We start from the raw sequence: 22,667 nt of genomic DNA on the forward strand, positions 1-22,667 counted from the left end.
TCTATCACGAAATACCGGGAATTCAACGCCGACAATCTAGTCCTTGTGGAAATGTGGACCTTGTAAAAGAAAGTGAAGCGACACACACAACATATCAACCTGTAGAGAATGACAATCAAGCCTGGGAGCGCCGAAGGAGCTCTTATCAAAATACGAAGAAGCAAGAAAAGTTGGGCAGCCAATCGGAGTTGGCCTGAAGAGGCGGTCGGCGGCTGCCGATTTGCTTCAAATTTCTTCAAACTCTCAGTGGAAAAGGTCTTGAAGGAGCAGAGAAAGACGTGTACGGCGTGGAGGTAGTATTCGTACGATTCGTTCAATGCAACGGCATCTTCATCATAGATCAATTGCTCGTTTGATATCCTGGCAAGGAATACCGAATGTAGAGTTGCCCATCGCATAGCGCTGACCTTTTACAGGATTTGCCGAGGATCTGGTGAACCGTGGGCCCTGTATGCTCATCAGGCGTCTCGCTTAGGTGATGACGACAGACTCACTGGGCGCCTTCTGTTTAAGACTAAGCATTACAGCAAGACCAGCTACCTCGTATTGATTGGCTACGAATATGAAGTGAGATTTTAGAACTGTCATTACTCACCCGTAACTAGCATCGTGGGGAGGCCCTGCCAAAATTTTTTCACAGCTTCTTGCTCCTTTCACTTCTCATAGTCTGATGATTCCAACCAATACGCCACGGATGTTGTTGACTAGGGCCCATCTCGCGTTTGACTGTGGCTGTCATCTTGGAGATGGTCCATTCGATTGGCTGGCCGAGTCAACGAGGTGTAGAGAGTCAATATTGTCTGATTTTTCTCAGGCGTGAGTTCGTCATGTTGTGGTCCAAAGAGAGCATAGGCGAATCGCAAAGCCGTTACTTTCCAGATTTCAAGGTATTATCATCTTACCAGAGACGAGGCAAATGACAATCTTTTGGGAGAAGGTGGTGAAGATGGAGGGGGGAAGAGAGAGGCAGCCTTACTTGCGGGAGAGTTTGGTGGCCTTTAATGAAACTATGAGGAGGTCTGTCGAAGAGACCAACGTCGATTTAAATGAACAGATGGGAATCAATTGTCGCTGAGGTCGGGCCAGGTAACCTCTTACCTGCGCCTTAATACGACCTGGAAAGATCCCTTGACGCCCTCGACGCCCTTGAAGTTCATAAACGAGCTTCATGAGCCACGGGTATGGACCATCACCCCGAGAGGTCTTGTGTTCCAGCTTAATAAAGAACCGTCCAGTGATTGCGCACAGCATTCATTAGATAGTGACTGAAAAGGGGAACATCAAGTCATCACTATGGATTCTTTCCAGCATGTCGGGCTCGAGGAAGAGATAGAATAGACGACTTTGAGGCGTATCAGGGCCAGGACCTTACGACATGCTTTCTTTGTGGAAAGAAGATTGGCCCTTTTTGACACACGGCTGCGCATATGGCTGTCTCGCTTTGGATCGACGCCGCTCAGAACGCCACTATTCTTCACTTTGTGGAAAAGTTGATACCCGACGTCAAGCTAAGTTCAATCTTCAAAGTTCAGCCATCCGATCCACCCAGGGTCCAGGGCAGACCGTATTCGTGTTTACGACCCAGTCAAACTCTTGCTTTTCATTTGGAAGTTAGAGATTGGTCGAGGATGGATGTGGAATCGACGTAGGAAGGGTTTGCGGATGCTTGTCGTCCCTAATTCCTCGGGAAAGGAGAAACCATGTCTGACAGTCGTTTTGTGCACGCAAGTGGTTAGCCCTCGCTGGATTCATGGCAAAGTTCATGTCAGATTGTATCATTTTACCTCTTCAAAGCCTGGACCTGGTTTTGAATTGATGTCATGGCTTGTTGGGTGTCTTCACCAAATGGCTATACGAGCACCTTTATCGACCGTGTAGCTCACCTGAATCGATGCCAATGACAAATTGATTCCGGAATACCCTCTTCCCCAAGACAGAGAGGTATACCGTTGGACGTCCTAGTTTACCAACTGGTATGGAATATGCATCGCTGAACCAAAGCACTCAAGGCAGCAGCCGCATGCTTGGGCTTGATATGTCAAAACAGTGAGATTCCTGGGATACTTTGCCAGCGTAAGACAAGACAAGTCCATATCATTTGATCGGAGTGTACCAGGATGATTACACAATCACGGGACTTGTAGCGAATAGTGTACATCGTGTGAATCCCGCATGAACAGATGCTTCGGGAACTTTTGCTGGACATTTTCCGGAAAGAGTATGCTGCGAGCGTCCGTACACTCAATTCTGCTCAGGAAAAGCTTGAGCACAATTGAATGATCAAAGAAAGTGTATACCTAAAAGGCACGTCATTCTCCAAGTAGAGTATGCTTCTGGTACAAAATACGGGAGCAAAGTAGAGTGGCGACCTGGCTTGCAACTATAAGAGGGCCGAACCAGGAAGGTGTAGCGATTGGCAGCCTTGTCTTTGACAAGGCTGGGGAGGATCTTGATGGATCAAAGGGGGCTAACAGAGCATGCAGAGCCTGCTCCATTCTATATACTAGTAGTTACACCAGGGGTCAGGGTATAGTCTACCTCGTCGTCATTACAAGCCTACAAGTTTAGTCATAGCTTCGCTCTAGTACATCGACTCGCTCTGTACCAAGCGCTCCCCTTGGCATACGCCATACCTTCATCCCGCCCGTCGGGAAACCCTGTGGCTCTTGACACGCCCACGTGGAGCGATTCGCGACGAAGTAGCCATGTCCCTAGCACTTGACCAAGAGGATAATCAAAAGGGCTTTCCCCATTTTCAGGAAGAATTACTCGATACTATGAACAGTACATCGATCAAGATAGCACAGATCTCTGTATCTGTTAGCGGGGGAATCAATCTGGGTGCTTCAGCTGGTCAGCCCCACGGTGTGATTTGAATGAACAAAAAAAGTGCGTTTTCCGAGGTAGGAGGACACCGAAGGGAGTCCTGGATTCGTGCAGATCGGGTTACTAACTGGCCCGAGTCGAGACTGTCTGTGTCTGAAAGTAGTTCAATGCCGCCATTTGGCTCAGCATCCTGTGGGATCCCCAGACACTCATACATTGGCTCGGCTGCAGACAAGCGATAATAACACATGTCGATCATCGGGTAGGTGCCACCTGAGCAGGAGTCGTCGCTGGAACGCATCTCGAGCCGTCATATTTCAAATATCAGTGGTAGTGTGTCAGCCTGATCTGTGTAGCCACTTCACCAACCCCGTAGTGCTGTCATGAAATCAATTTTCTTGGATAGACAGAGCTCGATGCTGATACGACTGTAAGGACGAGTAGAAATCGAAGCCAGCACATTCCTCAACTTGAACTCCTTGATGCATGATTTGACCTCGGTTCACTTAGACCTCCGATACTCAAGCTTTCTTCAACAACACCACAAACGTTGCCTTGCGTCCCTGAACGTGGTCGAGATACGCATCCAGTTCTTCATCCTCTTCGACTAGGTATGAAATTTCGTTTCCTGTGGCATCTTTCTCGATTCCATCGATTCGGGCTGCTTTTGCGGTGGGATACTTAATCGCGAGCATTGCATGGAGCTCTTGAACAGTACGGCCCGATAGTGATCCCAACCACATCTTGGTATTGTTGTACATGGTTGACTTTGGATGCGGTCGAACATACACCGGTGTCACAACCGAAGCCGGCGGGGGTCCCAGATTGTCCGCCACTTGCAACAAATTCGGATCAATTTGAAGATCCGACAAATCGTTGTTTTGCATTGTGGTTGACACATCGCTGAATGGGTTGACAGGCTGGGAAGGACCATAAACGCTGTGGACAGTTGCCGGAGGACTTGTATCGGCTCCGCGGGTCGGAGTTTGTGATGTTTTCTTCCGGAAAGTCCCTTTCTTCTTCGCACGATCATCTCGGACGCGTTTCATAACATCGCGGCACAATAGCTCCAGCGCAGCCTGTTTCTTTTCGTGGTCGGGGTCCGCATTGCCCGGTGCCAGGATTTGTTGCAGAAGGGGGGTTGTGGAGATCCATCGATTTTTGAGCGTCTGCCACATCTCAGGACCCATTTCCAATTTGCTCGTGTAATGTTCCGAATTGAGGATGTCATAGAAACCGCTGCGAATCTGGCGACTTTGCTCGGGATTCAGTCCGAGCACATTCTTCGACTCCAAGATTGTGAGGCGACGACCCATCGTACGAATCCGCTTGGTCACATCTGTGCAAATAACGTCCAAAGCGAGTTCTTTGGATTGGAGATCTGAAGTGTCTGTCCACAGTACGGCTTGCAGAAGGGTATTCTCACGAACAAGACGATCTTTGACGGCTTGCCACTTTTCCGCACCTGCGACGGTCTTTTGTAGAATCTGCTCTTCCTCACACATGGCCTGGAATTGATCACGTATCGCGCGGTATTGCTTCGTGTTCAGGGACAAGATCTGCCTGCTCTCCTCAAGCGTGGTCTCGGATGGAAAACGAGGTGGTCCTGGTGGATCGGCGGGGAGACCGGCGTATCCCTTGGTTCGACGACGACGCTTCTTGTTTGCCCATCTTTCATCACTTATGGCTTGAAGGCGATTAAGTCTTTCCTTTTGTTTTTCAAGAAACTCTGGCGGGGGATTGTCAGAGACCGTTGGTGGAGCCGGTTCAGTGACGGTCCCCTCGTTTTGAGCGGCGTGGAGCAACTGGGCCTCGAGTTGCGCTTCTTCATCATCGGTGGGCACCTGCTTAGCACCGTTCGGGATCCGCATCAACCAACGATTCTTTGCACGTAGTCTCATCAACTCGCGCTCCTTGATGTCGTGACCCTCTTCATGAAGCACCGCCAGCATATTACGTTGACTATAGTTGTTTTCCCAAAGCTCTTTCACACGATCCACCAGATCCTCATCCCGGAAGGCTGGTTTCCGCTTCGATGGAAAGTCCCAGCGCTTGAATTGAGTCTGAAAGGCACGCTTGGAGGGAGTGAAATTGGCCGTGTCTCGCATGTGCTGCATGATCTCCTCGAGCGACTGGTTCGTGTTAGCAGTGACGGGAGGAAACTTGAGGCAAAATTGACGCACCTTGCGCTCTTCGATGTAGAGTTTGTAGCAGACATCTTTGTGGGGTTCCCAATTGTAGACCTGTCCATGTCAGAGATGAGTTCCCAACGGACTCGACGGGTGAAATACCATGATGCCTCACGCGTTGCTCGACCGTACACAAAGCGCGTGCTGTGACGGAGTCCTGGTAAAGCCACGCAGATTGTTTTCGAGGTGCAACTTCCTTGGCTCTGCGAGTTGGCGGTTCACGGCTGACCGGGCTTGGCAGACCACTTCGCCGGATCGGAAAAACTAATCGCCGGATCGAGCTCGTTCCTTGCAAAGCTCTATTCAATTCACCGTCTGTCTTTTCTCTTCGTTACTTTCTTCGCGACGTGTCTTAGCCCCAATCATCTCCCTCCACTGATCGTCGATTCCGACCCTGTCCTTCCTGGGCCTACTCAGCCAGCGCTCCTGCCACTCTCGGGTCTCCTGTTCCCAGCGTGATATCTCAGAGGCTGCAAATGAAGCTGCGGCTTCCGCACACTCCGTGACCATTTCCATTGGTACCAAGTGACCGCAATCGAGAATCACCTCTTTGACCCGGTTATCATCCTTTCCCCCGCTTCCTCCAAGCCCAACACCAGTATTCTCCATTTTCTTTCTTCTCAGCTCGGACGTTGCGAGTTCAGAATTCTTTCCAAATATATACAGGACAGGTGGTTTCAGCTCTGGAAGTCTTCGGAACGTTTCAGCCGGTTCGGGGCGATAGAATGGATAGTCTTCTATGTCTTCGGGATGTAAGTCTCCATACACGGACCGATCCTTTTCTGGTGATATTCCGGAGGACCCATAATACTTCGGCCGTAAGTATGAAAAGACCTCTTGAGATTTTGGAGTCGTTAGCGTCACAGGGGGCCTGTTCTCATTTCCTGTTTCTGGATAGAGCGCTGTTGGCAGGTCCCTCAAGCCATATTTGACCCATTGTTCCAAGACTCGTGGATCCCAAGCCTGGTAGAACTTGTTATTGGAGAAATGTTGAATGGCATCTTCTCTAGAGGGCCAGATGTCACGTCGATAAGTTGAAGGCTGCGCAAAGGGTTTGCTGGGATTTTCTGTCTGGATGACAGGGTCGATTAAAACGAGAGCCTGTAATAGTCGGGGATGGATAAGTGCCAGCTGAGTCCTATCAAAGATTATTTCTGTCTCTTCGAGTTACGTATGTCAGCCATCCTTACAATTGCGTCGCACCCATACTGTGGCCAATTCCTACCAGAGGCTGAGGCATATCATTTTGCTTCTGGTTGATCAGGAAAAGCAGGTCCCTTGCAAAATCCCACCAGTTCGCTAATCCAATCAGTGGCTGCCGACGTATTATCTGGAATCCGTGGACATACGATCATTTCCCAATGCATCTTCGTTGAGGACACCGCTTTGCCCCTGGTGAACAATGTCGGCAATCCATATCGCACGAATCTTTCTTCCGAGAAGGCTCAACTTTTCATACAGGTCATCGAACATGGGTTCGTACATTTCCTAGACACTTTCAGACACTTCAATCGCGACAGAGCCTGCAAGTGATACCAACCTTGGGAAAGCCATTTGCATGGGTGGCTATAAACGTGATATAGTCGGCTTGCGGATTTGAGTTGTCATTTGGGACGTACTGCTTTACAGCAAGTTTCAATGCATTCTCGTAACCCACTTCGGTGCCTCTCGGCCAATGCCGTGTATGTTGGGCGGGGACGATATGTTCAAGGACTCGAAAATGGGACAAGTGCCTGCTCTGATGGACAGATTTGACCCCGATGGCCCTCCTTCTGAGAGGGGGCCTCTGGGCGATTCGACACAAAAACATACTCTTCCAGCCCTCTGCGACGTGGTCGCCCTGGCCACATGCTCAGGTACCTGGGAATTCGTTTCTCGTTTTTGAAACGTTGTTTCTCAAGAGACGGGTGAACCGATCCGGTCGGTCAAAACCCGGGCGCGTATCCGAGGCCCAATACGGTGATGCAGTACGGGCCTTTAGATCAGAGTTGCAATTGTGTCATTTCTCATCTGCACCAAGGGCTTACTCTCTTCTACATTATCGCATAGCATCAGTGAATCGTGCTTCGGCCTAGACTTGAAGTTTACGGATCGACGTTCGCGGACGAACCTTGAAAGCAAATTTGTGGTGTGCTGAAAAGTCGTTGCCGGGAAATCCGCCTTCGGTTGAGGCGGCCCTGCCTTTTCAAGTATGGTCTCAGGCTTGGCGCGCCGCCGCTTTTGATGTCTATAAGAACCCTTTTCCCATCCCAATCCTCTTTTCCTCTCCTCCAACCTGTTTTCTTTCTCACCTTCGTCGCACTGATGCACCCTGCCACATCAGCCCCGGCCCCCCCCCCCCCCCCCCCCCCCCCCCCCCCCCCCCTCCTTCCCTTTTCCCTCGATTCTCCACCGGCTCCTTCCAAATCTGCCTCGCCTTTCCTAGAGCACCCCCGATCACTCTCTCAATCCTAGATCCTTACGGCCCCCTTTATGTCTCTAGTTCTCCATGGCATATTTGGCTTCACCGGCCGAGCACCGTGCAGGCTCAGCTGACCCTTTCATTACCTACTCTTCGACTAGGGTCCTGAGAGTGTCGGCGTCGGTGCGTCTCCTGTGACCGCCTTGCGAAAATGAATTCGCGTAATGAGCTCCTTCTGGCGATTGTTCCACACTTGCGAAAGCCCTGGGGGGTGACCGTCAAAATCGAACGTCGTCAGACGCCGTGGTTGACACTCAGCTCTCCGTGCTGCACTGTCGATACCGGGATTCTGCATCTTGAACCCAGTGGAGAACGACATGGAAGACGGCGAGGTACAGCTGGCGCAGCGAGTTGAGTGCTGCACCTGTTGCGTCCAGTCACGAAAATGCCGCACGAGTGATCGGCAGTGAGTCTGCATTGCTGCCTGCGTTCCACTTCGAATTTGCAACGTTGAAGTGGGGCTGCGTCCTCCATTTTGGCCCCTAGCGGCTCGGGGGAAAAGGGTTGTTATTCGGCGACAGGGGCACGTCGGCACGGTACGAGTGGATTCTTAGCTGTTGTCTCGTTTGAGCTGATTGTAGTACGGCGGTCGTCGAAATAGGGCTTGAGAACGACAGTGCGAAAGAGGAAAGTGGAAAGTGCGACTCACAAGACACAATTTCACTCGAACGAACGCAGACGTCGATTCTCCATTCCAGATGGCGGGCGGGCGGGCGGGCGTGTGCTTGTGAGGTTGGCTATCAGTTTCGAGGAAGACTGCAGGAGCGTCAAAGAATCGCTTCTGTATTTTGGAGGGTCCAGGCCTCACTGCGTTCGAGATTGCCAAGCCTACGAGATCATGTGATTCAGAGAGGTCATGTGATCTAGCATTTTCTCGGTAAAAGCGTAGCTATATTTTGGGGGCTAGCCCCAAACCTCCAAGGCCTCGCTGCGCTCGATATTGCCAAGCCCTTTGCATCACGTGATTGGCCAACCGTCCACAATCCGGAAAATCTATAATCCGACAAGTCCTTTGCTCTGATTGGCTGAACCCATCGGATCCAGTCCACGACACACCCAGGAATGGGGACCAGGTCCCCCTTGATCAGATCCACTCCATGGATCACATGTAGACGATGTTGATCACCATGTCCTATGCCGTACGATATCCCCCATCGGATCCAGTCCATGGACCATGTGTAGACGATGTTGATCACTGTGTCCTGGGCCCTCGTTCGTTCGCAGGGCTTCCGTCAGCTCTTCGCGACTCAGATCCTTAAGACCGGACGCTTTGGAGACGTAAAAGCGGGCGGAGCTATTGGCTTTTCGACACATAAGGAGGTTGAAGACGAAAAACAGCCAGCACGGGTGCCGGCCGAACCCCCCGTCGTGAAAGCACATCAGATGCCGCGCGTAATCGTTTAAATCCACCTTCCGCATCCGTGGTGTGTTGAAATCGGCCTGGCCCGTCGGGAAGGCCATGGTAAAGATCCGATCTTGGCCCGACGCTTCGTCGATGGGGGTCTGTCGAATCGAGGGCGCGGGAATGCTAGGAGGGGGGGAATTCCGGCTAGCAATCTCTCGCACGATGAGATCCGCCTCGGTCGCGGCGACATTGAATTGGGGACCATCGATTGAGAATTCGGCGGGGGCAGCTCGGCGGGAACCGGTTGTTCGGGCGCCGGGGGTTCCTCCACACCCGCATCGTCGATCAGAGCGAGAAACGATGAGGATATGTCGCCATCGATCGGTAGGGCGTCGATCCGGTCCGGGAAATGGTGATATACCGGTAATCCGGGTGATGCGCCTGGAGAAACCGCAGCCAGGTCATGACATGTCCCTTTCGAACCTGGAAATCCGACCGGAACTGGCGTCGATAGCGGAGATCATTCTCGACGACGCGATCCGGGGGGGCGTAACATCACCACATCTAGTTCCGCAGGCAGATTAGGCAGCACATCGACCGTCTTCATCGTGTTTTGCATGAAACTGACACAGTGTCCCGAGTAGTGGTACTGGTGGCCACGGTAGCGATAGATCATCATTTGCACACGTGACCGGGCGATGATCATCTCCTCGATTTGGGTCAGCGCGGGCAGATGGGCCGGCGGCTCTCCCGGGTCCATGCCGTTCTCGGCGGACATGAGGAAGGGAGTCTTGTTGGCCTTGCCCCGTAAGAAACAGGCGTGGCAGACCCTCTCCTTTAAATCCATCGAGAACCATCGTTCCTTGCAACGGCTACAGGTCTCCATACGAACCTGCTCCATGGCCGTGTGAAAACTCTGGATCGACGCCTATTGTTCGGGTGGGAGAAAGCCTGAGGCTGGCGGTTCGGGTCGAGGTCGTTCGGGCGTCGGTGGTGGAGGAGGGCGTTCTGGACGCGTTTGACCGGGGAGGGAGGATCGGAGGAGGATGAGGTTGGAGGAGAGGAGGCGGCCCTGGACGTGTAGAAGCTTCTGTGGGCGGTGTCGCACGTCTCTTGGACGGAATCGTCGATGGATGAGGTTGCAGGAGAGGAGACAGCCCTGGACGTGTAGGAGCTTCTGTGAGCGACGCGGCACGCCTCTCGGACGGGATCGTGGGACGCGAAGGCTGTCGAGCCATCCTCTTTCCGCGCTCGTCTCGACAGGCGATACAGGTCGAAAAGACCTTGCTCCCGGCGGGAGCGGAGGCATCTTTGAGAGAGAAGGAGAGAAGACGCTTTTGGAGATAGGCGGAGCAGTATTTGGCATCTTCGTCGGACATGACAGGAGGAAAGAGAGTAAAAACGGGTCCTTGGAAACATTTTATGACTCGAAGCAAATCTGGACCCCGGACCGAAATGATCCAACCATGTCTCAAAATGCCCCGTCCTAGAACAGCATTATTACCCGGGCAGTTAGACGGACTTGGGTGTTCTCATCATATTTGGTCAAACAAAATCCCCTACTTGAACGATGAGTCACGATGGGAAATGGAAGCTTAGCCACAATTGCATTGCCTCATGACACGGATTTCCGATGCATAAATCGAGACGTGTTGGTTAGACTTTCCAAAACTTCAACCTCATGTTCAAGCACCTAGGACTCCATCTGATTTGGCCATGGCGGAAACTCACGGTGGGAAAGGACCGAATCCTGATTCGCGATTAGAGGAGGTCAATCATTTAAGGAGTGTCGCGGAGAACCATCTCAAGGAGATTGATGAGGAGAAGCAACAGGAAGAAGAAGATGAATCAAGAAGGATCGAAGAATTAGAGCGCTATGCGAAACACCGACGGAGAGGCAAAGAGGGTCCCAGCTTGGGTTCAACTCCAACGCCAAAAATGAGATCAGCTCAAGGTATGTCAGGGCCCCAGTGGACAGGCCATCGTTGTTCATGCATAATATCTAGATGTCTTGAGCCGCCTGCAGTGGGACGATCAACTCGATATAACAAAGTTCACCATTGGTTATCTCGAGAGATTTGCCGGGATAAAGGAAATGCAAGCAAGCACCTGGATATCCGAGTTCACGGAAGAAGAATGGATCCCTCAACACCGCATCAAATACTTCAAACGAATTAATGAGAATGGAAATCATGAAGTTGTCTGGGACCGGGACAAACGGATAGACAAGGTCTTTGGAAGCGGCCTGAGCAGCCTGGATGGTGTTGATATTCGATCAGAAGATGGCGGTGTCGGATTGATGCCATGAATTGCCTCAATGGGACGGACTTAACCAACCTCTGCATAACGAGCTCATTGTGCTATTCTACCACCTGCCTTGTCGAGGTATATCCACCTGTTCGATGAAAGCCTCAAAAGTTGGATGATCATCAAAAGGCGCTAAATGATTTATCAGATTTGCGGACAGGTGCCACTTGCGACAATGATCATTGGCAGAAGAATTGGAATGATATGTGCTTATGAGGATTTCGCAAGCTGCACAAAATGAGCAAGGCTCCTCAGCTATGTTCCAGCCCCAACATTTTGGATACGATAAACCGCGACGGAATCCTTACGCTTTGCAGCAGCGACTTTGGTCGTCGCTGATCCCAGTTTTCAACAACGCCGGTGGCGTAAGTCATTTTTCCTCTGGAGCGATTAGTTCGATTGATTGAGGACTCATGACGGTAGCTCCATTCCTGCCTGAACAAGAATTGGCTAATCCCTCGCGTCCGCGCTCTTCTCACAGAAAATATCCACTCCACCTTGACAGGCCCTTGGGCGAGTTACGAATGACGCTGAAAAGGAGTCAAACCACAATGTCGTCTCGAGTCTTGCTCATGCCGATGATTTGGTAAAACCATTCGATCAGCTCTGTTGGCCAGACGAGGCCAGCTACTGCATTTTCTTCCAGTATGTTGGACCCCAGAGCTCATTCGTAAGGACATCCCGTCGACGAGGTCTGAATTGATTGACAGTGATGATAATTGCACGATTCCTGTTTGGTTCACGAAGGATGGCAAAGAGATGGAGACAACGCACCCTGGCAGACCGGACTTTGGGAATCAACGACTCGTTTGGAGCCTTTATCTGTCAAAATACGCCTCGTCATTGAAGCCTGGGAAAGATGAACGCTAGAATCGTCTCATAAATGGGATGCCATGCCTTCAGATCACGAAATGAAACAGCTGAAAGAGGAGCTGAACAGCATCTAGGCTAGACAGAAGCTGTTGAGCGAGTGCGGTGGACAATAGTAAGCCTTCTTAGGACTCTAACAGCAAAATAACACCTCTTTCCCTCCTGACTTGCTAGAGATCATATTGTAATCTCCTGCTGCTCTATCGCGAACCCATGCACAGTACGGTCACGTGCGCCCATATTGACACGGCTGAGTACAGAGTCTAGGCGCTCTCACAGAACATGTCATCTTGCAGACGTCTCCTTCCTAAATCGAGCCGACGCTGACATATCTGTTGTGACACGATGATAAGGATATAGTTTTTGGTCAAGTCGACTCGACTGCACTTATGCCCCGACCTATCTCGGTCTGGCTTGGAAATCTTTTCGAGGAATTTCAACGACGAACATCACTGAGGAAGATAATGGCGCAGACAAATGCTGTTGGCGCAGGGCGCCTATCTCCCACAAAACTGACTGGCAGAGCCTTCTACGAAAGCATCGGCAGCCCTAAAATGATCGTGGCCCCCATGGTCGATCGCTCAGAATTCGTCCGTCCCTCCACCTCGTCGAACCTTTTCCCGACGTTTGTTGACTCATTCTCCAGGCTTGGAGACTCCTCACTCGATCATACCTGGATGAAGAGCGATCAAGATCTTTATTGGCATATTCGCCTATGTTACATGCTCGATTATTCAAAGAGACGGCCAGGTTTCGAGACGAGCATTTCCAACCCACGAGAAGCAGTCTGATTTCAAAGGAGAAATCTTCCTCCCCGGCTTGGCTGGATGGCAACCCCGAGATTGACCGACCACTCTTTGTCCAGTTCTGCGCAAACAAACCAGATGAGCTCTTGGAAGCAGCGCAGTATGTCGCGCCGTATTGTGACGCCGTGGACTTGAACTTGGGGTGCCCGCAAGGTATTGCTAGGAGTGGTCATTACGGAGCTTTCTTGCAAGAAGACTGGGAAACGATATACAAACTGATCAATACACTACACAACGAGTTGTCTGTCCCAGTAACCGCGAAAATGAGAATTCTTGGGACCAAGGAGAAAACACTCGATTATGCGAAGATGATTCTATCAGCGGGTGCGAGTATCTTGACGGTGCATGGGCGACGAAGAGAACAAAAAGGACAGAATACTGGCCTTGCTGATTGGTCAATGATTCGATACTTGCGAGACAATTTGCCTCCGGAGACGGTTCTTTTTGCCAACGGCAATATCTTGAACTCAGGCGATTTCGAAGCATGCCTGGCCGCAACAGGTGCCGACGGCATCATGAGCGCCGAAGGAAACCTTTCAGACCCAACCATCTTCGCCAAGCCTCCAAGGGATCATGATCCACGACTGTATTGGTATGGTTCCGATGGTAAAGGAGGATATCGCATAGATGCTGTGTTCAGAAGATACATGGATATTATCCATAAATACTCTCTCAACCAATCGACACCCGAGCGTGCACCATTGTACATCCCTGGAGATTCCAAAGAGACGGCGTCTCGGATAACAGCACCACCCAGAAACGAAAACCCAGCTCCAAATGGCAAGAAAAGAAAACGAAATGAGCATCCAAAGACTGACCCCAACTTGAAAGCCATGCAAGGACATCTATTCCAGCTTCTCAGACCTATGCTCTCGATACATACCGATATCCGAGACGCGTTAGCGAGAACCAAATGCGGTGACATCGAAGGCTTTGAGCGGGTTCTTAGAATGGTTGAAACGGCAGTGATGAATGGGCTTGATCAACATGCCACTGCCCAGCATTCTGAACCTCCAGTCACCAATGAAGCACCGACACCTATCGTAGAAAACACCAACGATCGCGAATCATTACAGAAAGAGAAAACTGAGGCCAAATACAAAAGACCTTGGTGGGTATGTCAGCCGTATATTCGGCCGCTGCCAGAGGAAGCCATCAAGCTTGGGGCGATTCAACTGCGTAAGAAAGAAAAGGCCAAAATGACATCGAAAGAGGCAGCTGAGACCAAGACCGATACAATACAGGGGTCTGATGGTCACATCCGACAACATTCCTCAAATCCTACTCTCAACGAACCCCAGAAGGCCGCCTTGGTCTGCGGGTGACGAAATGAAAAATGAGAAAAATCAGCAGGGACATTTCTCTAACGAGTGACACCCGCTGGCATTTCTACCTGAGGACTCTCTGGACCTGACGAGTGCATATGCTTATTCTATCCTTTGTCAAAAGCCCTCGCCAATTACCTCTAAACCCAACACTTTGTACCGGATCAAGCCGTCCTCTGTCAGGGAGCCTCGCCAGTTACCCCAAACCTCTAGCCCAACAAAACCATTGCAAAATCGCAAAATTTCCCGGATGATGCCGATATCCGCTCTTCTTCCTAGTCATCCCCGGCTTCATCTTCCATTTCCTCCGCGTCAACATCCTCGTTGTCTTCAGGCTCTTCAGTCTCCATTTCTGAATGCTTTCGCCTAGTCCCAGCTTTGACATTCTTCTTCTCTTGCTTGTCAAACCACTGTTTGTCTGGCTTTACTTTGAACCGATCCACAATTGCCTGGCAACGAGCTCGTGCGGTCATCACCGCCCCGGGCTTTCGGTCGGCGCGAGGAACACGGCTACCTTCTTGCATTGTGCCGGTGAATTTGGCGTTCATTCGATCGGCCCATTCTTTTTTCTTCGCCGCTGAGACGGTGAGAGGCAACAAGTCATTCTCGGTCAGTTCCGGATGCCTGAGTTTCAGTTCTTCAAGGAGTTCCTCAGACAACTGGTACAGAAAATCCGACTCTTCCCGTGACCAAGGCTGTGATCTAGCTCGATGAAACAATCCTGTAGCTCTCGTCATGGCTTGTCTGCGCCAATTGTTAAGGAGGTTCACGTCATCTTGACGATTCCAATTGAACTCGACCAGGGCCTTCTTGCTTTTCTTCCGCTTCGCTGCCAACGAGCCACGTAGCTCTGGCCACATGAAAGTATTTGCCTGTTGGAAACGATTGTGATGGAGCTTGCCCTTGGAGACATACTCTACTAAGAATTTGGACTCATTTCGGAGACCGACCTTTGCGGTGTCGCGATCATTGTTGACCAAGAACCCGGCTTGACGCTTTCCGTCTTTCTTGATCAGGACCAAATCTGACCCAGGAGACGAATCCTCACTGTCCAGCAACTCGAATGTCTCCGGCTCATCATCCCAACCATCCAGATCGACTTCTGGAGCCTGCCATTCCTCGTTGAGATCTAAGGGGTTCAAGTTGTGGTCGACACGGATACCTCTATCGGTAAGTCTCTCATTCGCAGGCGGTGTAACAATTCGTACCCCGTTCAGAAACCAGTGCGAGACTGCCTGTACGAGGTCCCAGTCATGCTCCTGAAGACAGACGCGAAGCGAGTACCAATCGGGGCGGCCCGTAATTGTGATGAATTCTGCCAGTCGCTCGTCCTGTTCCATCATGATCTGCGGGTTACTCTTTCCTCCGAGCTCCTGTTGAAGTCTTGTTCTCATATGGTCGAATGTCCCAGCCAAGCGTCTTCGAAGACGGACATATCGAGCCGTAGCGTCGCCCAGATCCCATTGCGCGAGATGAAGGACCAGAACTGCTTGCGAAGGGCTCAAAGTTTGCGTATAGAGGCTTCGCTCCTGTACTGCAATTCGAAGTGCAAGTGCAGCATCTCGGCGTTCCTGTTCCCAGTTAGCATTGAACAGCAGACCGGCATCTCTCATGGCTCTAAACGTCTCGTCTTCATCCTCTCGATCTTCTTCGCCCTGGTCAAGCTCTTCTTCCTCGTCACCGCCTGCCATTGGCTTGTCTTCAGACAATTCTGCTATCGACTCATCCTCATCGTTTTCGAACATGGCCGTGTCGGCAAGGATTCGATTTCGATCAGCTGTCCATCTTGCGTATGCCATGTCAACGTCCCATGTCGTTGAGCGGAGATAGATTTCAAGCAATGATCCGTCGACAATACCAGGATTGATTCGGTCTCGCAGAGTGTTGATAGCGAGGACTCTGCCCAAGGGAGTAGGTTCATTTACGTTGTCCGGAACTGGACTATTTCCATCGTTAGCATCACCATTCACACTTGGAGATGGTGACGGGCTTGCCGAGCCTGCGGCAACTGCCTGGTAATTGGTCTGAGAAGCCATGTGCAGCCCCGGGACTGTGTTGAATTGTATATCTATGCCTGGATTCGTGTCCTGGGACTTTTCCAAAGCCAAGGAACCTGAAGTTAGAATATGAGGTGCGGCAGTATTTCTGATGGAAATGGTGTGACCACTTAAATTATCTCTGATCTTGGCTAATATTGGTATACGATGCGATCAGATTGCAGATTGCGATTGTCCGTGGACCAGACGATCAGAGAAAAGTCTTTTGTGATGCTGAGCAATCAGAGAAAAAAGTCCAAACTCGAGGGTTTGAAATACTCATCTGGACAGGAGATCAGCGAGGCACTGCCATAGCCTCACTGCTCTTCACACAGAGGCACAAGCATGTAGAAACAATGGAGTGTATTGAGCCATGTACAAAGACGCATTCAAGGGAAAGAGGCTTTGACCAGAATAAAGAACGGCAAACGCAAAAGTGCATTGTGTGGATCAAACGAGGCTGAGAGCTCAAGGGTGACACAGATTCGGCATCACGATGAGACCAAACAAAATACCGGCTGCAATGGCTATGTGGGTAATTCGAATGGTTGATGGTCATCGCTATCAATATGCGAGAACCACGACGGAATGCAGGTAAATGCCGGTTGAATCCTGCTCCTATTCCAATGGAGGCGAAGAACTCTCAAAACTCAAAAGAGCGCTTTCAGTAGCTCTCGTTCATGTATCCGAGCCGAAAACACACGACGCAAATTCCTCTCTTGTCGCGCCCAACCATTGCTCGAGGTTCTCCTCTACAACCTTGCTGGCAGACTCGTTGCCTTCCGAAAACTCCTCACTGCTAACCTCGGCCACCTGGCTGGCTGCAGTGAGGAATACATCGACCCTTCCATGGCTCCCCTCTCCTCCTCGAGGAAAGGCCCGACAGCCTGGCCTCTCACTTCCTGTCAGGTTTGACGCGAAAGTGGATAAAGGGTTTGGCCCAGCGAGTTCGCTGAGTCATGATGTATGAAGACTGCGCCACATATATTGAAATCCATATAGTCTTTCTAGCTTCTATCCCAGAGGCATATTTATGATGAAGGAAATAGCTGGAAATACTGCGTATTTTATAAAACATCCATATTCGAGGCATTGCCACCCAACAACCGTCACCAAACTTGAGCCCAGAACACTGCAATCAATCTAGATATGGTATCTGCGACTCATCTACTTCCACGTTTAACTCAAGCTAGTTTTCAGAACCCTTCAAAATGCCTGGAAATGCTTCTCTAAAACGTGGATTAAAGTGGAGTGCCGCCGAACTCAAATAGTTTGGCGCCCCTGAAAGCCGCAGCCTTTCCCCAACATGGGGCGATTTTGCAATGACGAGGAGTATACCTGTGTTAAATGAGAGCCATACTGCAAATTATGCACCCTCACATTAGCAGCAGACACTGACGACGGAACAATGAGATCGGGTTAGCAATAAAGCAAACAAAGGCAACACAAGAATCGAAGGCGGAAAGGTTTTGATATTCGGTAGACTGGAGACTCCAAAACTCAGAATCATTTTCTGTATGATTCCTCTTCCCGGCTTTAGTTGCCTTCCCGCCTATCTTTCTCCACTGCCACGCACAAAGTATATCAACAACTGACCCTTCCCCCCACCCAAAAACAACCCCCTCCGGGACAAGCCCCTTCTCCCCTCCCCTCCTCCCTCTTTAACTCCGGAATTACCATCCCGTTAGGTATTGCCACCCCATTTGGCTATTAGAGTTTAGGTCAGGGCCGCTCCGGCTGCTGTGGTATGTTCTGTTCCTGAGAATCCGCAAGCTTCCCGCAGAGAAGTGCAAAGCGTAGCCGTTGCCTCCAGCTCGTCCCGGACATATATCGGGTTTTGGTTGTTGGCTGCGATAGCAGAAGTTTTGTAGGTGATGTTTGGGGATATTGGAGTTGATTTTGATTTTGATTTCATGTGTGTGCGGAGAAGCAAGTTCACGTAGATTCATTGTGGATGAATGGGGAGCCAAGTTGGTTCGCTGACGTACCCATTTTCGCATGACGGGCAGCCGCCTTCTGAATGTTTGCCAATATTGTTGCCTTAATAAATTTCACTCGTGGAACATTCGCCACCTTGACGGCCAGAGAGGATTGAAGGTAATTTTATGATATACCGGACTTTTCGGAGGGCCATCATAGGTGGTCCGTAGCTGACGAGGCTGTGGGAGAAAATTGCGCGGAGGTAAGCAAACAAAGGAAGGGAAGAAGAAATGATCGCAAAGACATACCAGCCCTTATCTCGGCCTGTGAATCTCCCTTGCATTCTGCTCAGGGTGTTGAACTTATTTGAACAGTACGCGGCATGTTCCTTTTGTTCGTATAGATGGCATGCGGACTGCAGTTGCTTGAGCGCCAGTGGATGGAGGCTGTGGTGTGGACGAATCAAGATGCCTGCCTGCGTCTACCATGTCTTCACAGAGAGCTACAGTATGCAACGGGTAAGTCGCTTGAGTCATGACATTGGCATTACCATCAAATCGATCAACTCAAACAAGAAAACCTTATGGTAGACAGTATAGCACACAAATTCAATGAGATTTGATCACTTGTTTTCTGGTGGCATCGTATCCAGCCTTTCTCATCCATTCTTCTGCGCTCTTGACTCTGTCAGGTAGAATGCGATCAAGCAAGGCATAGTCACGTTGAATGAGACCTTTACTGTCCGCACTCATCTTGTAGAGATTCCACCAATTGATGAAATTTTGGCCAAAGGTCATCAAGAGAGCGTTCTCATCCTTGACACTCTGGATGCCAACTTTGCTGTCCGCGCCTTTCGTCATGTATTGAACATTGCCTCAACCCAGTCCTTAGCAGGAATATCAACATATTCTGCCTTGTGTCCAGTAGCAGCGGCAAAAGCTCTTGCCAGCTCTGGACCGGAAACGTGAGCAGTGGCAATTTGCAAAGTCATGCCATTCGACTCTTTTGGATTCGATAGGATCCAGGGTACATAGCGTGCAAAGTCACCCAAGTGAATGAAAGGGACTGCTCCTTGGCCGATTGGAATCTTGAGGCGGAAAACGCCGTCGTCCCCTTTTTCCTGGGGTCAGAAATTCTGATAACATTTCGATGTATGGTCCAGAGTTGATCACAGTCCATGCCATGGGCCTCGTTGGTTGGGAACGCATAAACTCTAGGCCATAATTATTGACATAGGACCGTGACAGGAATCTGATAGGGTGCGCTCATACCTTGGACTCTTGCTTTCCCTTCGTAATGACCCACATACAAGCTTGGGTCATAGCCAGCCTTCCTGCCATTGTAGTCCAGTCCACTGTAGATGAAATGCTTCACTCCAGCTTTGATCGATAGCTCAAATAGCCTAATTCCCCAATATGTCTCAGCCTGCTCACCAAGATTGAAGCCGTCCGTGTTCATGAAGGCATAGTCAGATCGTTGGGCGGCCTCCTAGAAAGCATCCACATCGTAACCAAAAGAGGCATTACCGCCAATGATCTCAACATTTGGGAGGCTGGTAAGTTCTTGGGCATATTTTGACGTAGTATTGCGTGTCAGGGTAAGTATTTTGAACTCGTTTGTGGCGGATATATGCTCAACAATGGCGCTTCCTTGAGCGCCGGTGCCTCCAATGACGACGATGGTCTTCATGTCGAAACAAAGAAATAACAAGGTTGGGTAGATTTTTAGAATTTTGATATAGGAATTGTTTGAACGGCCTTGAGCTTCGGAGAACGTGAGTCTCAAATATGTACTATATCCCACACAATATTCGGGTTACTGATCTTGATCGGAGACGGATTAACTAAACTGCCCCGTGAAACAATCGTCATGAATCTCCTCGTACTTGGCTGGCGGAAACATTAGAAGACGGGAGTCTGAGAATTGAGTAAATCAAACGAAACTCGATTAATCTTGAAGGAGAGTAATCGTGTTCGTACATGTCTTGGTCCAAAAGTTTGGCTGAGCAGATCATTGAAGTTTTGGTCAGTAACTTCGGCCAATAGGTATGCGGCCGAGCAAAATGATTCCATAAGCCTGAGCTCAGTAAGTGTGGAATGATCTCAATGGACAGGAGTTGGTCTTGGTTTTTTGTGGATGGACTCGTCACAAATAGTCAGAAGGCGGATGCTAAGTAATCATGGTGTAAGGCTGTCCTGACCGGACAGACAAGTAATCATGTCGTACCATCGTACGGGACAGAAATTATCTTCTTTATGGTTCCCAATTGACGCCCTCCAATGCTTTTCGAAGTGAGAATAGATTGGCTTATCGCTAACCGATGGACAATAGAAACGATTCGTCCCATTGCGACGCCAAGCTATGACGGTACCAAGTCACGTGAAAAGCCGCTACGGCGAGCCAAAAACTCATCAAACGCAAATTTTTTAAATCACGTGGGTTCGTGTGTTTCGACGACACGTTGTCGCCTCTGTGACGCGTCTGGAGAGAAACCATGGCATTCACGTATCCCCAATTCAAGATACCTCTCTAGTCTACAGAATCCTCTCAAGAAGAGAGGTCAACCGAGAAAGGGTAGCACAATTCAATCTACGGAGGCGTTGAAGCCAGGAAGACCGCCATGGAAGGCGTGTCCCCAGAACTTGTGGGCAGGAGTGAGATCCAAACAACCCCAGTCGTCTTCTGTCTTCGTCTTTTCCGCTGCCCCTTGCTTTGGCCTTGACAGAACCAGAACACCCTGCTGATTTGTTGTAATGGGAAAGCTCTACGAAGACCTGTCCTATCACCAGACGGCAAGTTCCTGGCCGCGGTCGCACCAGACCAAAGAATCCACCTGATCAACCTAGCCGAGGCAGCGTACGGACACCAATACATCACAGCGCTCAAAGTACCCAGATCGACACGCTCATTCCTAGAAAAATGTAACATTCTGCGATGGTCACCGGAGACAGTGGTGCCCTCGGCCCAGGCTGACGAGGCGTGGTCCAATACCACTTCGGAGTGCGAGTACGGACTGACCTGGCTCCTGCTATCAGACGGCAAGCGTCTGATAGCCGTAAGTACCAACCTTCAAACTCCACGGATGATGCTGGGACTTGACGACGAAGCCGCCGCAAAGTCCAACATCCTTGCTGACTTCGAATTGGGAGGGCAGTTCGGAAGGCTCAGCCTTGTGGACTTCGTCTTCAACCACCGCCATGCGCTGGTGATGTTCGAGTTCGGGACCAATGCAGCTGTGCTCAGCCTAACCAAACCAGAACGGGAGGAAATCCCGCATGTCAAATTCCCCGACTCCCGCAGTCTTACAGAGGCACCAGACGCAAGATATTTTGCTTTACTCCGAAGAGTCAAGGGTCAGGACAGGGTGACAGTTTTTGAGCTGGTCGAAAGCAACCAAATAACTTACAAATCATTTGACTGCCACACTTCGGACGCACAAAGCTTGCACTGGTGTCCAGCAGGAGGTCCTGTTCTGGCGGTCTGTGACTCCCCCGCATATGGAGTCAACGTCTGTTTCTTCACGGCCCAAGGGCATGCCCTGAGGCAGATTGATATCACCTCCTCCACCTTCAGCTGGCACATCCACGCCGCAACGGATCCGGAATGCGTGGGGCTCACGCTCTGGAGGTGGCTGAAAGATGGCAATATGACAGACAGAACAATCCAAGTTGCGACAAATGGACAAAACCAAGTGCTAATTCGATACCAATCCACAACCGACATGGTAGTTCAGAAAATCACGAGCTTCACACACCCAGAAGTCATCGACGGTTCCAGGACAATGGTCTGGCAAGAAACAACCATTCCGAACGAGACATCGAGGTCGACATTCACCCAGCAGACCAGCGCGTTCGAGGCTAAACAAGAACAAGGCCAAAGTTCATCCGGAGATGGACAGGCACAATCACACATACAGAATCAAGTCGACATCATCGGCTTGAATGCAAATCACGCCCTGATGGCAACCCGTGTCCGCTCCTCACCTCAAACACTCTGGGTGTGGGAGCTCCGTGCACTTGCCCACAGCCCTTGGCATGCACACACCGTCCTGACATTTTCACATCCGATAAAACAAGTTCTCTGGCACCCAATGCTTTCAAACGTGATGGTAATTCTCACAATAAGCCAATCTCCCATCCTGTACGCATGGTACCAAGAGATGCTGCCGCCAATCAGCGGGTCCGTACCAATTGATACGAGCATATCGACGGACTACTCTGCCACCTGGCTGCCAGCGTGCAGACGAGACGATAACTCCCGATGTCCTTTCATGCTCACATCCCGCACGGCGTTTGAAGTCGGATATCTCGAAAGCTTCAACGGGCGGATCGTATTTGAGAGCATAGTTAACCGCAAGAACGCGTTTGCCGGACTCAACGGCGACGACGCGACCGAGATGGAGATTGAGACTCCCAGCCGACCCAGCAAACACAGAAGTAACAACCAGTGTGACAGATTCAAAAAGGCCAGGCTCGACGCCGAACCAAGTCCGCGAACACATCCTGATGATCCCCTCTATGCGCAGTCGACGGGGGCTGGATATTGTTGGTAGGAGGTGGAGACAGAAGTGAAATACTCGGTT

The 22,667-nt window shown here is 50.5% G+C and overlaps 7 protein-coding genes across 7 annotated transcripts; 3 read left to right on the forward strand and 4 right to left on the reverse strand.

The window, feature by feature from the left end:
- Window positions 1–3,347: 3,347 nt before the first annotated feature.
- Window positions 3,348–6,825, reverse strand: Z518_01878 (uncharacterized protein; the record flags this gene model as incomplete). Its single annotated transcript, XM_013418907.1, has 6 exons — window positions 3,348–4,958; window positions 5,010–5,069; window positions 5,328–6,153; window positions 6,206–6,314; window positions 6,365–6,503; window positions 6,556–6,825. 6 exons carry the CDS (start codon window positions 6,823–6,825, stop codon window positions 3,348–3,350), a joined length of 3,015 nt encoding a protein of 1,004 aa, XP_013274361.1.
- A 1,773-nt stretch (window positions 6,826–8,598) lies between these two features.
- Z518_01879 (uncharacterized protein) lies at window positions 8,599–9,722 on the reverse strand (the record flags this gene model as incomplete). Its single annotated transcript, XM_013418908.1, has 2 exons — window positions 8,599–9,262; window positions 9,376–9,722. The coding sequence occupies 2 exons, from the start codon at window positions 9,720–9,722 to the stop codon at window positions 8,599–8,601; spliced, it is 1,011 nt and encodes a 336-aa protein (XP_013274362.1).
- Window positions 9,723–10,537: 815 nt separating this feature from the next.
- Window positions 10,538–11,129, forward strand: Z518_01880 (uncharacterized protein; the record flags this gene model as incomplete). Its single annotated transcript, XM_013418909.1, has 2 exons — window positions 10,538–10,775; window positions 10,828–11,129. The coding sequence occupies 2 exons, from the start codon at window positions 10,538–10,540 to the stop codon at window positions 11,127–11,129; spliced, it is 540 nt and encodes a 179-aa protein (XP_013274363.1).
- Window positions 11,130–12,387: 1,258 nt separating this feature from the next.
- Z518_01881 (uncharacterized protein) lies at window positions 12,388–14,129 on the forward strand (the record flags this gene model as incomplete). The annotated part of the gene is made up of 2 exons (XM_013418910.1): window positions 12,388–12,588; window positions 12,645–14,129. The coding sequence occupies 2 exons, from the start codon at window positions 12,388–12,390 to the stop codon at window positions 14,127–14,129; spliced, it is 1,686 nt and encodes a 561-aa protein (XP_013274364.1).
- A 275-nt stretch (window positions 14,130–14,404) lies between these two features.
- Window positions 14,405–16,165, reverse strand: Z518_01882 (uncharacterized protein; the record flags this gene model as incomplete). The annotated part of the gene is made up of 1 exon (XM_013418911.1): window positions 14,405–16,165. One exon carries the CDS (start codon window positions 16,163–16,165, stop codon window positions 14,405–14,407), a length of 1,761 nt encoding a protein of 586 aa, XP_013274365.1.
- Window positions 16,166–18,941: 2,776 nt separating this feature from the next.
- On the reverse strand, window positions 18,942–19,774 carry Z518_01883 (uncharacterized protein; the record flags this gene model as incomplete). The annotated part of the gene is made up of 3 exons (XM_013418912.1): window positions 18,942–19,198; window positions 19,357–19,573; window positions 19,628–19,774. 3 exons carry the CDS (start codon window positions 19,772–19,774, stop codon window positions 18,942–18,944), a joined length of 621 nt encoding a protein of 206 aa, XP_013274366.1.
- A 931-nt stretch (window positions 19,775–20,705) lies between these two features.
- Window positions 20,706–22,637, forward strand: Z518_01884 (uncharacterized protein; the record flags this gene model as incomplete). The annotated part of the gene is made up of 2 exons (XM_013418913.1): window positions 20,706–20,739; window positions 20,848–22,637. 2 exons carry the CDS (start codon window positions 20,706–20,708, stop codon window positions 22,635–22,637), a joined length of 1,824 nt encoding a protein of 607 aa, XP_013274367.1.
- Between the last annotated feature and the right edge of the window lie 30 nt (window positions 22,638–22,667).

The sequence above is a fragment of the Rhinocladiella mackenziei genome (assembly GCF_000835555.1).
Source record: "Rhinocladiella mackenziei CBS 650.93 unplaced genomic scaffold supercont1.2, whole genome shotgun sequence".
Lineage (NCBI taxonomy): Eukaryota > Fungi > Ascomycota > Eurotiomycetes > Chaetothyriales > Herpotrichiellaceae > Rhinocladiella > Rhinocladiella mackenziei.